This window comes from Ceratosolen solmsi, unplaced genomic scaffold, assembly GCF_000503995.2.
Source record: "Ceratosolen solmsi marchali unplaced genomic scaffold, CerSol_1.0 scaffold47, whole genome shotgun sequence".
NCBI classification, from domain to species: Eukaryota; Metazoa; Arthropoda; class Insecta; order Hymenoptera; family Agaonidae; genus Ceratosolen; species Ceratosolen solmsi.
Window position 1 is genome coordinate 10852114 of NW_011948419.1, and position 13381 is coordinate 10865494.

Below are 13381 nucleotides of genomic sequence, written 5' to 3' on the forward strand. Positions count from 1 at the left end.
GCTGCCTCACAAGCATGATTGACTGACGACATCAGCTGACATTGACAACATCAGCATAACCTCAAAGCAACACAGTAATATCCATAGAAGCCTTCATAGCATAAGAATCACAAGAACACATCATTTGAATAATCCAACAGAATTATTGATTTCTACACAACAGTGCAATATTACAATAATTGTTTACAATCATTAACCTTGTTTTTAATAAATATATTATATTTTTCAGCCTTGTCTGTTATTGGTTTCCTTTAAAATTATCTTGCCGAGAGACTAATCCACTGAACTATTGAATTGGTAGTTCGAGCCATAAGCTAACCCTTTAAAATCGAACAGTATATATTCAAGATTCAGGGAATATCTCGAATATTATCATGTGGCGAAAAATCCTAACATCTATCATTTCAAAGAAATTATTAAACGGTCATAACTTGTAAGAAAATTCTCTAATAGTCGTTGAAGGTTAGAAAAAGTCGGTAAATTTGAAATGATGAACGTGCACAATCACTTCCATTGTTCTTTGCGCTACAGTTGCGCCCACTGTTTCTAGCGCAATGATCTGCCCTGTGTTGTTACCTTACAAAGATGCTGCAGGGCTATTTGTTCGCGATTGTGAGTACCTTTCGAGAGCGTCAAACGTATAAAAATAATCAAGTCGTAAAACGACTCTAAGATCGTTGTCGTCAAACATTTGGAAGAACTCAAGTCGATAAACATCTCCGAAATAGTCGTTGTAGCTCAACATCTGGGAAGGTCAAAGTCATTAGACATCCGTACGGATTCGCACCGCTCGGAAACTGCATTCAAATCGATATGTACTGGTCCCCCCTTCCCTGTCTACAAGTTGTCATACTGTCGTCAGATGCGTCAGAGGCAACGAGAGCTCTTCTTGCCGCGAAAACCAACAGACGACTACGCCTTTAATTAACTATGAAGCCACAAGAGGCACTGCCCTCGCACTGTAAGGGAGGAATCTCTGATTGGACGAAAAATAAGGGAAAGGGTTCAAGTCAAATTCATGGTCAGCAAATGTATTTAAGAGACGCATTTTCAATATTCAAACATTTTTGATACAGTACTGATTCAAATAAGAAGTGGAAGTCGCGTTTAACGTAGTTCAAGACAACTGTCGTTACAAGTCCTAAAGGACAGGAGACGTTTTCCCTTATCGGAGCCCGAAGACAAGTGCCAGTTGAGGTCCTCATCAAGAAGCGGAAAACTCCTCTGAGCTTACTAGTAGTCTTCGTAAGTAGTATCACTACGTCAATAATCAACTTACATTTAAGATTCAGATTTTAAGTCCTCCACAAGTATCATAAGGAATTGAGGATCTCACTAGAGAGACAGTGCGGAATATTTCTAAAAGTGTGTAGTTCGAAGGTCTCATCTTAGTTCAAAGTCTGACGCTTATGAATTTACACAGAGTGCCATTCAACGCTCATAGCAGACGCAACGCGTAGCACCATCATTCACGAGGTAAAAGCCTTACAAACTATTACTTCCAACTGAATAACTATTGCAGTACGACAATATCAGGACTAAGGTATCCTTGCTAATACCTGAGTATAGTCTCAAGTAACAACAGTTACATGTGTGGTGCTACATTACAACCATAACCTATACTACATACGTGCTCATACGAACAGCGCGAGTGTCGACGTATCAAATTTTGCGCCATTCATTTGCGTGTATGTGATATCAGATGTAGTCGTGGTATTGGTGCACGTTCGTGTGATTGCTGCTTATGTAGTTGACCGGAGTCGATATGTTAGTAAGCCGTAAGGAACGAGCGTGGTGCGTTGTTTACGGAGGCGTGGGTGCCGGTATAGTTGTGGCATCGCTATTAGTTCTTTAGGTTGCTTGATGTTGGCTATGGCTTCATAATGGCGATTGCAGGTTGAATAGTGAGTCCGATGTGGAGTGCGTGATTGGTACTAGCAAGAAGGAATCGCGGCACGTGCAGCTCCTTAAATATTCGCGTACGAACTTGTGGCGCCGATAGCGCATCGGTGGCTGTTGCTATGCCGATATTTGTTGTGACGTCAATAGGGTATAGCCTTGTAGGGTTCATTGTCATTACTTTTCGGAATTATAGTCGTATATTTTAATTTTCGGTATAGAAGCATTTTTCGAGTTCATTGGCCAGTGTTTACAAAACAAATGTTCGCGCGCTCATACCTCTCCCACTTTTGTATTTTGTTAAAAACTGCTGTAATTCGTAACAATATATATTATATATTTATGAGATTTTTCGAAATCTTAATGTTTTTTTATGTATAAAAAGATAAAAATATCAGATCAAGTTATAAAATTTTAGATTAGGTGAAAATAAAAGAAAATGACTTGTATGGTACTTAATAGTTTGCATTTCACAACTATGATTATTTTTGATTTCTTAATTTTATTAATTTAATATCTTTAGAAGTCGTTAAGTTATAGCAATGGTTGCCATATCTTATCTAATGCTTGTAAAAACAGTAGAAATTGAGAACTATAGCTACAACTACACACATTTGATACACAAAAATAAATGTTATTATATAAACAATAAAATCTATTTTTAAATAAATAATAGAGTATAGTATTATGTATAATAACTAATAGAGTATATTATAATCAATAATTTAAAATTCATTGCAATTACAGATTATTATTGGAATTGATATTAAATGGCCTAATGGTCTTACATTGGATCTGATTGGAAAACGAGTATATTGGGTAGATGCTAAGTTGAATATTATTGGCTCTTGTAGTTACGATGGTTCAAATAGGCGCACCATACTACATTCATTAGATACTTTAAAACATCCATTTAGTATTACGATGTTTGAAGATTATATTTATTGGACTGATTGGAATAAAGAAACTATATTTAAAGCCAATAAATTTAATGGTAAAGAATTAGAAGCTATCACATCATTAAGATCGTTACATCATCCAATGGCGGTGCATGTATATCATCCATATAAACAACCAGATGGTATCAATCAATGTCAAGTAATTAATGGATATTGTAGTCATTTATGTTTACCTGCGCCAAAAATAAATTCAAGATCACCATTACTAAGTTGTGCTTGTCCTGATAAATTAATTCTTCTTTCTGATGGACTTACGTGTGTTGAGAATGGTAAAAAATATTATTTAGTATTTGTATTATTTTTTGTGATACTCTACTCCTAATGCAATTTTTTAGTATAATTCATTTATAATATAGCATTTTCATCATAGGTAGAACAACTAGATTTATGTTACTTCTCCTAAATAATGTAAATCAATTTTAGATTATATTGTGTAAAATTAGTTTTAATTGGTTTTAAATATTATTTAAATAGAATAACTAACTTTTGAGTAATATTATTGTACAAAATGTATCCGCTAATCCGGCAAGTTTAACCAAGATAGGTTCGAAGGATAGAAAATTGTTTATTCCGTTGACAACTCAGAGACCACGAGATATTATGTCGTAACGATGTTATGTCAAGTGGAAGGGATAGTGTAATAAATTCAATATAATACATCTAGTTGTTACTCTGTTTAATCCGTTAATTTTCAAATACAGGGATGATTATTATTACTGTTATCAATACTTGTTGGGCAGATGACGCTTTTCACACTGGTAAGCGTACATCACCAGAGGTAATTTGATGTCGTACGTCGCTTCTCTTGTCGTAGTACACTGATTTTATTCCCTGGGAAATGATTAGGTATAAATTCTTACCGCTTCTTCGAGTAGAGCCGCATATTGTTTCTGCTATGAGCGCTGAATGGGGCTAAGATTGGCTTGTCAACTCGAGCTCCGTGCGTATGGGCACGTGCTTTGTTGAAGTTAGGGTTGGCAAGGTGGGCGCAAATCTCGTGAAGATTGATTCAAACAGATTACACTTCTGCCTGTAGCAAGCGCAATTTAATCAGAGGTAATTGAATGTAATATTTTGCCTCTCTTGGCATACTGCACTGTTGCTATCCCCTGTGAAGTAAGAGGTTGTAAAGCTCTTACCACTTCATCGAGAAGCCCATGTGGTGTGTCTGCTATTAGCGCAGAATGGCGCGAAGATTGACTTCCTGAGCAGTGGATTCGAGTTTGGAAAGAGTTTAGGTCGAGAAGGTGGACGCAAATAGCGCGAAGATTTGTCAATACGTACTACGTGTGTTTGGGGCACCGACTTCTCCTTGAGCGCTGACAGTAGAAAATAATTAAGATAATTTTACATATACCTGTGAGGTTATTGACAAGGGGGGGAGCAGTGCATACCATTAGATTTTAGATATCTTTATAGATAGATTTTAGAAGTCTAAGCGACAATTTAACGATGTTGTTTTGACACATGTTTTATGGCATAGAAAAACGTTCTTGCAATCTCCAACAATTATAAACTGTATCGTTTGACAGCCGTTGATGTAAAAATTGGTGGTTGGTTTAACAATTTGATGTACTATAAATTATTCTAATTATATTTTAAACAAAAATTCCCATTAATCAAAATATGAAAATATATTCATTTTTGTTTTTCAATGTTTTATTTTCCTTTACAATATTTCATTACATATGGTTGCTTCATATAAGCAATTATTTAATTTCGTTTATCAAACAAAGTTGACAGTGTTACTGGGACCAATTTAGACAATTATAATTCTAATAATCTGTGAAACTAAGGCTTTAATTTCAGTTATTTACTTATGAAATGAAAACTAACATTTATAGGGGAAGAAATATTTAATTACATTTTTATATATTGATGGTGAATTTATAAATATACTATGCGTTGATAAACAATTACATCTAGGATGAAAGAGTAACTTATTACTTGGAATTCATAATTAATTTAAATACACCAGGGATAAATTATTTTTATGTTTTTTTTAAGGAATAACGTATAAATATTGAGTAATGTATGATTGACCAAAATGGTAAAAATAAGATGTGTATTGAAACAATTTCGAAGAAAAGTTAAAATGGGAAAAGTTTATGCTCGCGTACGCTTATGTTTGTAAACATTAATTCCACAACTTCTCTATTAGTCTAAACCTTATTGTTTAGCGTTCTACAATCTTTCGGCGTAGCAACGACGATTAAAAATTTTCGAACCTTCCAAGGCAGTGTCCTAGACTCCTCGAATTTTCTGTAGCATCGTTCTGACGTCATCAAAACTTTCGGCCTATCAATAAGCCCAAGCACTGCTAACAGCGTTGTAAGCTGCCACGCTAATTTTTACTGGCAGCTCGCCACGCGCCTGGGTTCACCGTACTTTTACCAATTGTTTACATCTGTTATCGCTCATTAGCATTTGTCAATCAATCAGTTATCAGTTATTATCCACATAGCCACTAAACTACGCCACATACCAGTAAAGCAATTATAATATAAGCACATAATTCCGCCAAACTCTGCAATAATAATCTAATAAGCCAACAGTGAAGTCATAAGAATTTATAACCATTTAAGTGCGCTATATTGAAGCATACGCAAGTGCTAAGTGTAATTCAAAGGTGAATATTAAACTAGAGGCGCACTACCTTTATATTCATCACAGAATTAGGTAAGACAAATAAAAATACTGTGAATTCAATTGAAAGAAAAACCATGTGTTGAAGGCGCAAGAGCCAGCCTCGCACGGCTCTGCTAAGTATTTATTAGAACAAGAAGGTCCCGCGAACGGCTACAGGTGTAATATGTGCCACGGCTATACGGGACAGAGATTGAATATCGAAAGTCCCGCGAACGGCCTCAGGTGAAATATATGTTAGGGCTATAAGGGCAGATATTAGAACAAGGAGGTTCCACGAACGACCACAAGTAATATACGTCAGAGGCATTAAATGAATAAGTACAAGAGATTTACGACCTCTTACTTTCATTGTCACCATTTACCATCAAGCACACTAGGTCAAGGATCAGAAGATTTACAACCTCCTACCCCTGCATATAGTGCATGCTAACGCCTCATGACAATTACCATCAAACTGCAAGATCACAGATTATCAACACCATCTTAGAATCATATTCTTTGTGTAGCCTGTAAATAAAGAGAAAAATCAAGATACGTTGTGTGATAATATTGAATAAATGCGCTTTCTTCTTCCACTTGCCAGCAATCCTCCCACCGAAGATCACTGGGAAGTTTTTTTTTAGTCTGATCCCAGACAATATGAAATAATAGCATTCAAGATTTTTAGAATTATAAAACATATATTTATATCAAAGCTCAATTTTCTTTTAATAAAATATAGTATTGCAATTATTATTACATAATATATTTTGATTTTATAGATGTATTCAAAGTCTAAATTTAAAAAATGTTATTAATTCAAAATACAATTGATTTGAATAATTTCATAAAGGAATATCACATGTTAGTAGAAAAAATTCTCCCTGGGACATAAATTTATCAAAATGTATTATATATATTAATATTTGAAATTTATTTTTCAATTAACACATTTACTTGTGTGGCATTGATAATAAATAAATAAATAAATAAATATATATATATATTTATATATATGCACACTTCACAAAGATTAAAAATAAAATTTTCTAAGCTATAAAGGTAATTTAATTTTAAGAATACATGTCTATTAAATATATCAAAACCAAGTTATGGAAAAGCAAACAATTTATGAGTCAAATAAAAAACTGATCTTAACTTTAACATATATGTTCTGGAAGATCATTTTTGGGAAAACCGAACGGCTATAGTATAGCTATAGCTCGGTTATAATTACTGGAAAATTCTCCAATGGTTATAATTCATGTGAAAATTTCCAACGATGTATAGATATCTAAAAAACAAGTGCACAATCGCATCCATTTTTTTGAAGTGTAAATAAACCATATTTTGATGAAACGCATACTATATTTCTACATACATTCCACGTAACTCCTTCCCAAACTTCTGCGGGCAATAAATTATTATAAAGCTATCGAAACATTGGCAGTTCGAGCCAGGAAGTCAAACAGTTCCGAACTAAAAAAAAAAAAAAAAAACTAAACTGTGCTCAAAACTGTAAAAGAAATTATATTTTTGAATATATATTTGATATATGAATTTAAAATGCATTGGATAATCACATCTTTCGGAATATAAAACTTTTCAGAATTATATAATATTTAAAATACTTTACACAAATTAATCCTTGAAGACTTAAATTGATCATAAGAATTTTTATACTATTTTTGAATTTTGAATTAATATATCAGAAATTCTATTTAATAAATAAAAATACTTAATATTTGCTTAAATATTAAATAGTTATTTAAATATTTTTTTAAATTATACTATATCCACCAGATTACTGGTGGGAGAAAAGTTGTGGATAAGTGGATTGGGTAGCGCTGCGATTCAGTATTTAACACATCTTATTTGCGTGCTGTTTATTACGTTTATTTTACAACTACACTATAACGATTTTACATTGACGATGAGAATCACTGAGATCTTGCAGTTCCTCGGTGGTTGTCACGAGGCGTTAGCACGCACTACATGTAGAGGTAGGAGGTCGAAAATCCCCGGATCCTCTTGACGTGGTGCGCTTATTGGTAAATGTCTACAAGGAGAAATGTGAGGTCGTAAATCTCTGGATACTTTTTCGTGTAGTGTCACGTGGTGGTCACCTGATTGTGGATGGCACTGAGTATGAGAAAGGCGCGACGGCTTCATACTCTTGGGCACTATATATGCGGTTTCACTTGAGTAGTTGTATGAAATTGTTGCTTGTACCTTTCTTAGCGGTGCTGCTGAAAGTGTCCTTTTTCCTTGGCGTCCTCACTGTTAGAGCGCCTCTATCGCGTATGGCATCTCTATTAAAAGAGCGCGTGTTCCATAGCGATCATACTAAGATAGACTGTGCTCCTTCCATGGCGTTTCCACCAAGGAGGCGCCTGGTCTGAATAACTAGCTCATGGCTGTATAGATCATAGCTGACTAGCTCTAACTGACCAACTCTGACTAGCATCTGTCTTGACGCGTGCTTGCTTTAAATATCAACGCGATAGGACAATTTGAACTGACCACAATGGAGGTTGTTACGGATTGAACAGTTAAACGCGGAAGACGAAAGTGGGAGAGGTATAAGCGCTAGCCAACGAACTCGAGTAATGTTTGTACACCGAAAACCCGAATATAGGACTAGAATTTCGAAGAATTATAACAATGAAACTCACAAAAACTATGCTTATTGACGTCACAAAAAATACCGGTATAGTAACAGATACCGGATCGTCACTCGCACCCAAAAAATTACTACGAGAATACTTAAGGACTGCGCGTGCCACACGCCAGTCAGTCCTTTGCGAGTCTTTGTCACAGCTTAGCAAAATAACGATTACGCAGTAACACAGCAGCTCACTATTCAGTCTTCAAGCTTCTTTCTACAGTCATCATTCGCTTTAGATACACACGTACGTAATTGCTCAAACAGTAAGCAATTTGACTACATATATTAACGGATTACACCGACCCTAAGATAGCAGCAGCGGTCCCCCATTAGAAAGCTTAGGTGCAACAGCAACAATTCCTACGCACCAACACAAAGGCAGGAGCAACCCAGTCCCACTTAGGCAGCAGCGGTACAACAGCGGCGGCTCTCACGCATACTACTATAGCGACACTTCTCGGAAGGGAAGGAGTCATTCCACACATCACGGAGGGTACATACACCCCCGTCAGCACGTAACACTATTGAAGGAACTTCCTCTAATTATTCGCTCACACCTTTATTCACACACTTTATGAATAATAAGTATTTATTACATTATTATATTTAATAAAGGAAAGAAAGGAAACACTGCATGTAGTATTGAATAATTGCATTGCCCCTTCCACTTGCCAGCAACACCTCCACACATCTAAGGAGGTTTTTAGTCTGATCCCAGACAGAGGCAATTATGGTGCTACAAGTAGTGGATACAACTAAGCACTTATTTTTTCTTTTGTATGTAACGACTTTTGCCCCAGATGATTAGCATTTATGGACTTTCCCCAGATATCTGGGCGGCTTGGGTTTTCCCTAGATATCTGGGCGGGTTGGGTTTTCCAGAAGTATAGCAGTATGGGTTTTCTAGATGTCTAATGACTTGGGAAAGATTCTCGCAATGACATATGTAATAATCATATAATGAAATATTATATGATATGCTATACTATATTACATACAAATATTATAGATAATATTATAGATTTAACAAGATCTAAGAAACCCATATTTTATATAAATTAACCAAACTTTTTAGTTTCAGGACATGAAAAGCCATTCAATACTAATAGCTTAAATTATGAATTTAAAGATTCACTATTAATTTCTGGCTTTCTAATCGGAACTGTGACTGTAGGATTGGTGATGCTTTCTTTTTTTGCTGTAATTTGTTATAAACAATCTTTTCAGCATCATGTGCCTAGCATGAATTTTGATAACCCTATTTATAAAATGACAAGTGAAAAACAGCTTATTCTAGAAAAAAGATTTTCATTTTCAGATAAAATTGAACACGAGGTATTTAAATGGCTTTTATTTATTTTATAAAAAATATACTCACATAAAAAATTTTTCAATTCGTATACAAAGTGGATCTAAATTACATGTAAATATGAGCTTTAATATTTTTCAGTGTATCAATATATTTTCTTTTACGTAGACTGTAAAATATATGCCATATATGTATATTTATCTGAACCTGCTATAATTTACAATTTATTACATGCAATTTCCAAAGTGTTAGAAATGATGAGGATTACTTGATACTTCTTTATACTTTTAAAATAATAGTCTGAAAAGAAATTCGAGGTTGATTTGAGTTATTTATAAAACAATAAATTCAGTAATACACTAAATTAAAAATTAAAAATTCTGTATTAAAGATATAATCACAAATATTGTCATTTGATAATTTAAATACATACGTTTGTCCTAATTTATACCAATTAAATAAGTATTTTGATAACTAGCTTTAAAGTTACGTTTTTGTAATTTAACCTTAAATAATTATTTATATAAATTTTTTTTTAAATATATAGTTATCTTAGGAATTAAATAAATAAAATAATTTTTATTAATACTATTTTACTATATTAAATTTTTTCACTAACTGAAAAAAAGTACTATACAATTTTCATTATATGATAATATGTACTATATTCACATAATTGCAATAATAAAAATGAATATTGATAAAACTAAGAATTTTAGCATATTTTCAACTATGAAATATAAAATTGTTTTTTTCGACAACTTACAAAATATGTGTACATTATTCGAGATTACGGTTTGAACTTGGCTACACACGATAGTTCGAATATTATTCAATCAAGTTACTGGGCTGATTAAAATTCTTTTTATATTTCAATTATTTATTAAGTAGTATCAATTTTCATCAAATTTTTCGTTGGTAAGGTGTTCAATCATCAATATTTAATTCGATGATTCATTAAGATTTTTTTCTGTTCTTTTAGAAAACGACACGTCTTTTGAACTGTACTAAAAATATATTTGGATTTTATTGTGACAAATTTTTATTTATACTGCTTGTCTGGGATCAGACTGAAAAACCTTCCTTTGGTGGTCGGTGGAGGTGTTCCGGGCAAATGGAGGAGGCAAATACAATGATTCAATTCTACACACAGTGTATCTTGTCTTTTCTTTATTAAATATAAAAATATAACAATTAGTTTATGGTCATAAAGTTTATGAATGTATAACGTGAGTGAATTATGTGATAAAGTTTCTAATTGTTTTACGTGATGATGAGTGTGTACTCTCGGCAGTGTGAGCCGCGTTTCCTTCTTTTTACGAGACGAGTCGCTGTAGTAGTAGACACGCACGGGAGGGGGCGGCAGTGAGACGATAGTGCCTTATCCGCCGGTGTGAGCGTGAGCGCCGCTGCTGTTGATGTGGCTGTAAGGAACGTTAGGGTGCGTTGCTTACGTGGGCGTTAGAGCCGTCAGTATAGATGTGGTGTAAAGAACGCTAGTGTTCGTTGCTTACGTGGGCGTTAGGGCCGTCGGTATGGATGTGTCGCGTCACTATATACTAAAGGTAGAATAGTGAGCCCGTCGTAGAGACTGCGTGATTAGTAATAGCACAAGGAAGGTGCGCGTCAAGCGCTGCTCTTAAATATTCTCGTAAGAGCTTGCGACACCGGTAGCGCACCGGTGTCTGTTACTATGCCGATCATTATCGTAACATCAGTGGGATATAGCCTTGGAAGGTTCATCAATATTGCTAGTCGGAATTACAATCTAATATTCGAGTATTCAGCGTAGTGAAATCTCCCGAATTAGCTGAATTGTGTTTATAAACGTAAATATCCGGAAGCTTATATCTCTCCCACTTTTGTATTCTGCTTTTAACTGCTTCAATGCGTATATATATATACTATATATTTATATATTTTTTACAATCTCATATATTATTTTTTTCCTTTCAATACTCATTTGCACAGCTCAATGATTTCTCATATCTAATTGCGCCGTTTAAATTCAAGTTGATATCTGGTGCCTTCAGGATTTCTGAATTTAGTGTGTTATACGGTAAGTGCTATTAAATTTATTCTGTAAGAAAATTAGATTAATTAAGCACAATCTGAATTATTTCCATTAATATAAGCCTGTATTTACAAAAGTTTTTCTACATTTTTAGCAATAAAGGTTATCTTAAATTAAACTATAAATTAAATTTATTTCAATATAATATTTTAATTTTGTGAAGTTTTTTTAAAAATACATTATAAGCAATTGTTCAAGAATGCGAGACCTTTTTTGAATGCAATATAACATCTGGCAAAATAACATCGTAAAATTTGTGTTTAGATTTCAAAACTTTCTTGCTCGCAACTATTCTGCAATAGTGTCATAAAACATCCGGAAAAACAATACAATAAATTAAAAAAAATAAATATGGTCAGCAAATGTAATTAAGGGGCGCACTTTTCAATATTCATCACTCTCGATACAGTACTGTTCAATTAATAAGTGGAAAGTTTGCTATTTGCGTAGTTCAAAACAACTATCGTTACAAGTCCTATTGGGGGGAGACATATTCCAACGACAAGTGTTCAGTGACAAACCTCCTTGCAGAAAGAACAAGGAGGTACCAATTCAAATTCACCAGTAGTCTTCGTAAGTAATATTATTACTCGGAGTTCAGAGATTATGACATCGAGAAGCAACTAAGGACGAAGAGGCTCTTCCCAGAGCAACAGTTCGGAATAGATTCCAGTACGCGTCGTCAAGTTTGCACCCGCTAAAAGGGCGTCTTTTCCGCAACCCTCACCTTAGTTCAAGTTCGGAAGCTTATGAATTTAAGCAACACACAGCGCGAGTGTCGACGAATCAAGCTTCGCGCCAGTCTGCGGTAACATTCAGTCATTACGCTGCATCCATAACCTCAATCACACACGTGCGCATTCCACACTCGACGCCACATTAAGATATCGTACAATTTCTTTACACTTCCAATCTACAACACATTCAGGAAGAGCCCAGCAATCAGATGACGACCACGTGGCACTACTCGAAGAAGTATCCAGAGATTTATCACCTCACATTTCTCCTTGTAGATATTTACCAATAAGCGCACCATGTCAAGAGGATCCGGAAATTTACGACCTCCTACCTCTACATATAGTGCATGCTAACACCACGAGGCAACCACCAAGGAACAGCAAGAACTCAGCGATCATTATAGTGTAGTTGTGAAATAAACTCAATAAACAGCACGCAAGCAGATGGGAAAAATACTGAATTGAAGAGCTACCCATTCCACTTATCCACACTTTTCTCCCACCAGTAATCTTATAGACATAGTCTAATTCTACACATCTTTTGGTCCTTACACCTGGATGAATGGATTCTAAACAAATAGCCTAATATATTTAAAAACTTCATACCATCAATTTTACGCCAACTATCTATTCAACAATCGCCATTTCATTTATAAATATTTGATAAATGAGATAATAGTCAAATAATAATAATAATAATAATAATAATAATAATAGTAATGATGTATATAACTATAAAAGTAAACTTGGTTAAGGAACTATAATTTATTATAATTTACAGGTTTGTATTTGTGCTTTGACATCTCCAACATGATTATCATATACTGATTAAAAAAGAGGCCATTGCCAAGTACTGAAGTTTAGTTTTATTTTAATAAATATGTTCAGTAATCGTCTATTTATAATGATTGTTTGGATAAATGTAAAATTTTTAATTATATACATGTGAGTTATTTATTTAATTTATCATATTTATTAGTAGCATATGTATGAAATTTTTAGAAACTTATATATTTTATAGATAATTGAAATTTAAATTATTGTAATGTTTGAATTTGTAATTTTTTAATTGTATTACTCACTACATATCTAATCTAGAAAACTTAC

General features: G+C 34.0%; 1 protein-coding gene across 1 annotated transcript in view; it reads left to right on the forward strand.

Annotated features, from left to right (window-relative positions):
- LOC105360748 (low-density lipoprotein receptor-like) overlaps positions 1–13180 on the forward strand; it is a 36723-nt gene extending 23543 nt beyond the window's left edge. The window contains 3 exon segments of the mRNA XM_011497746.1: positions 2647–3127; positions 9230–9489; positions 13056–13180. Coding sequence (XP_011496048.1) covers positions 2647–3127; positions 9230–9489; positions 13056–13088 — 774 coding nt within the window. The 3' untranslated portion in view covers positions 13089–13180.
- The last annotated feature ends 201 nt before the right edge of the window (positions 13181–13381 follow it).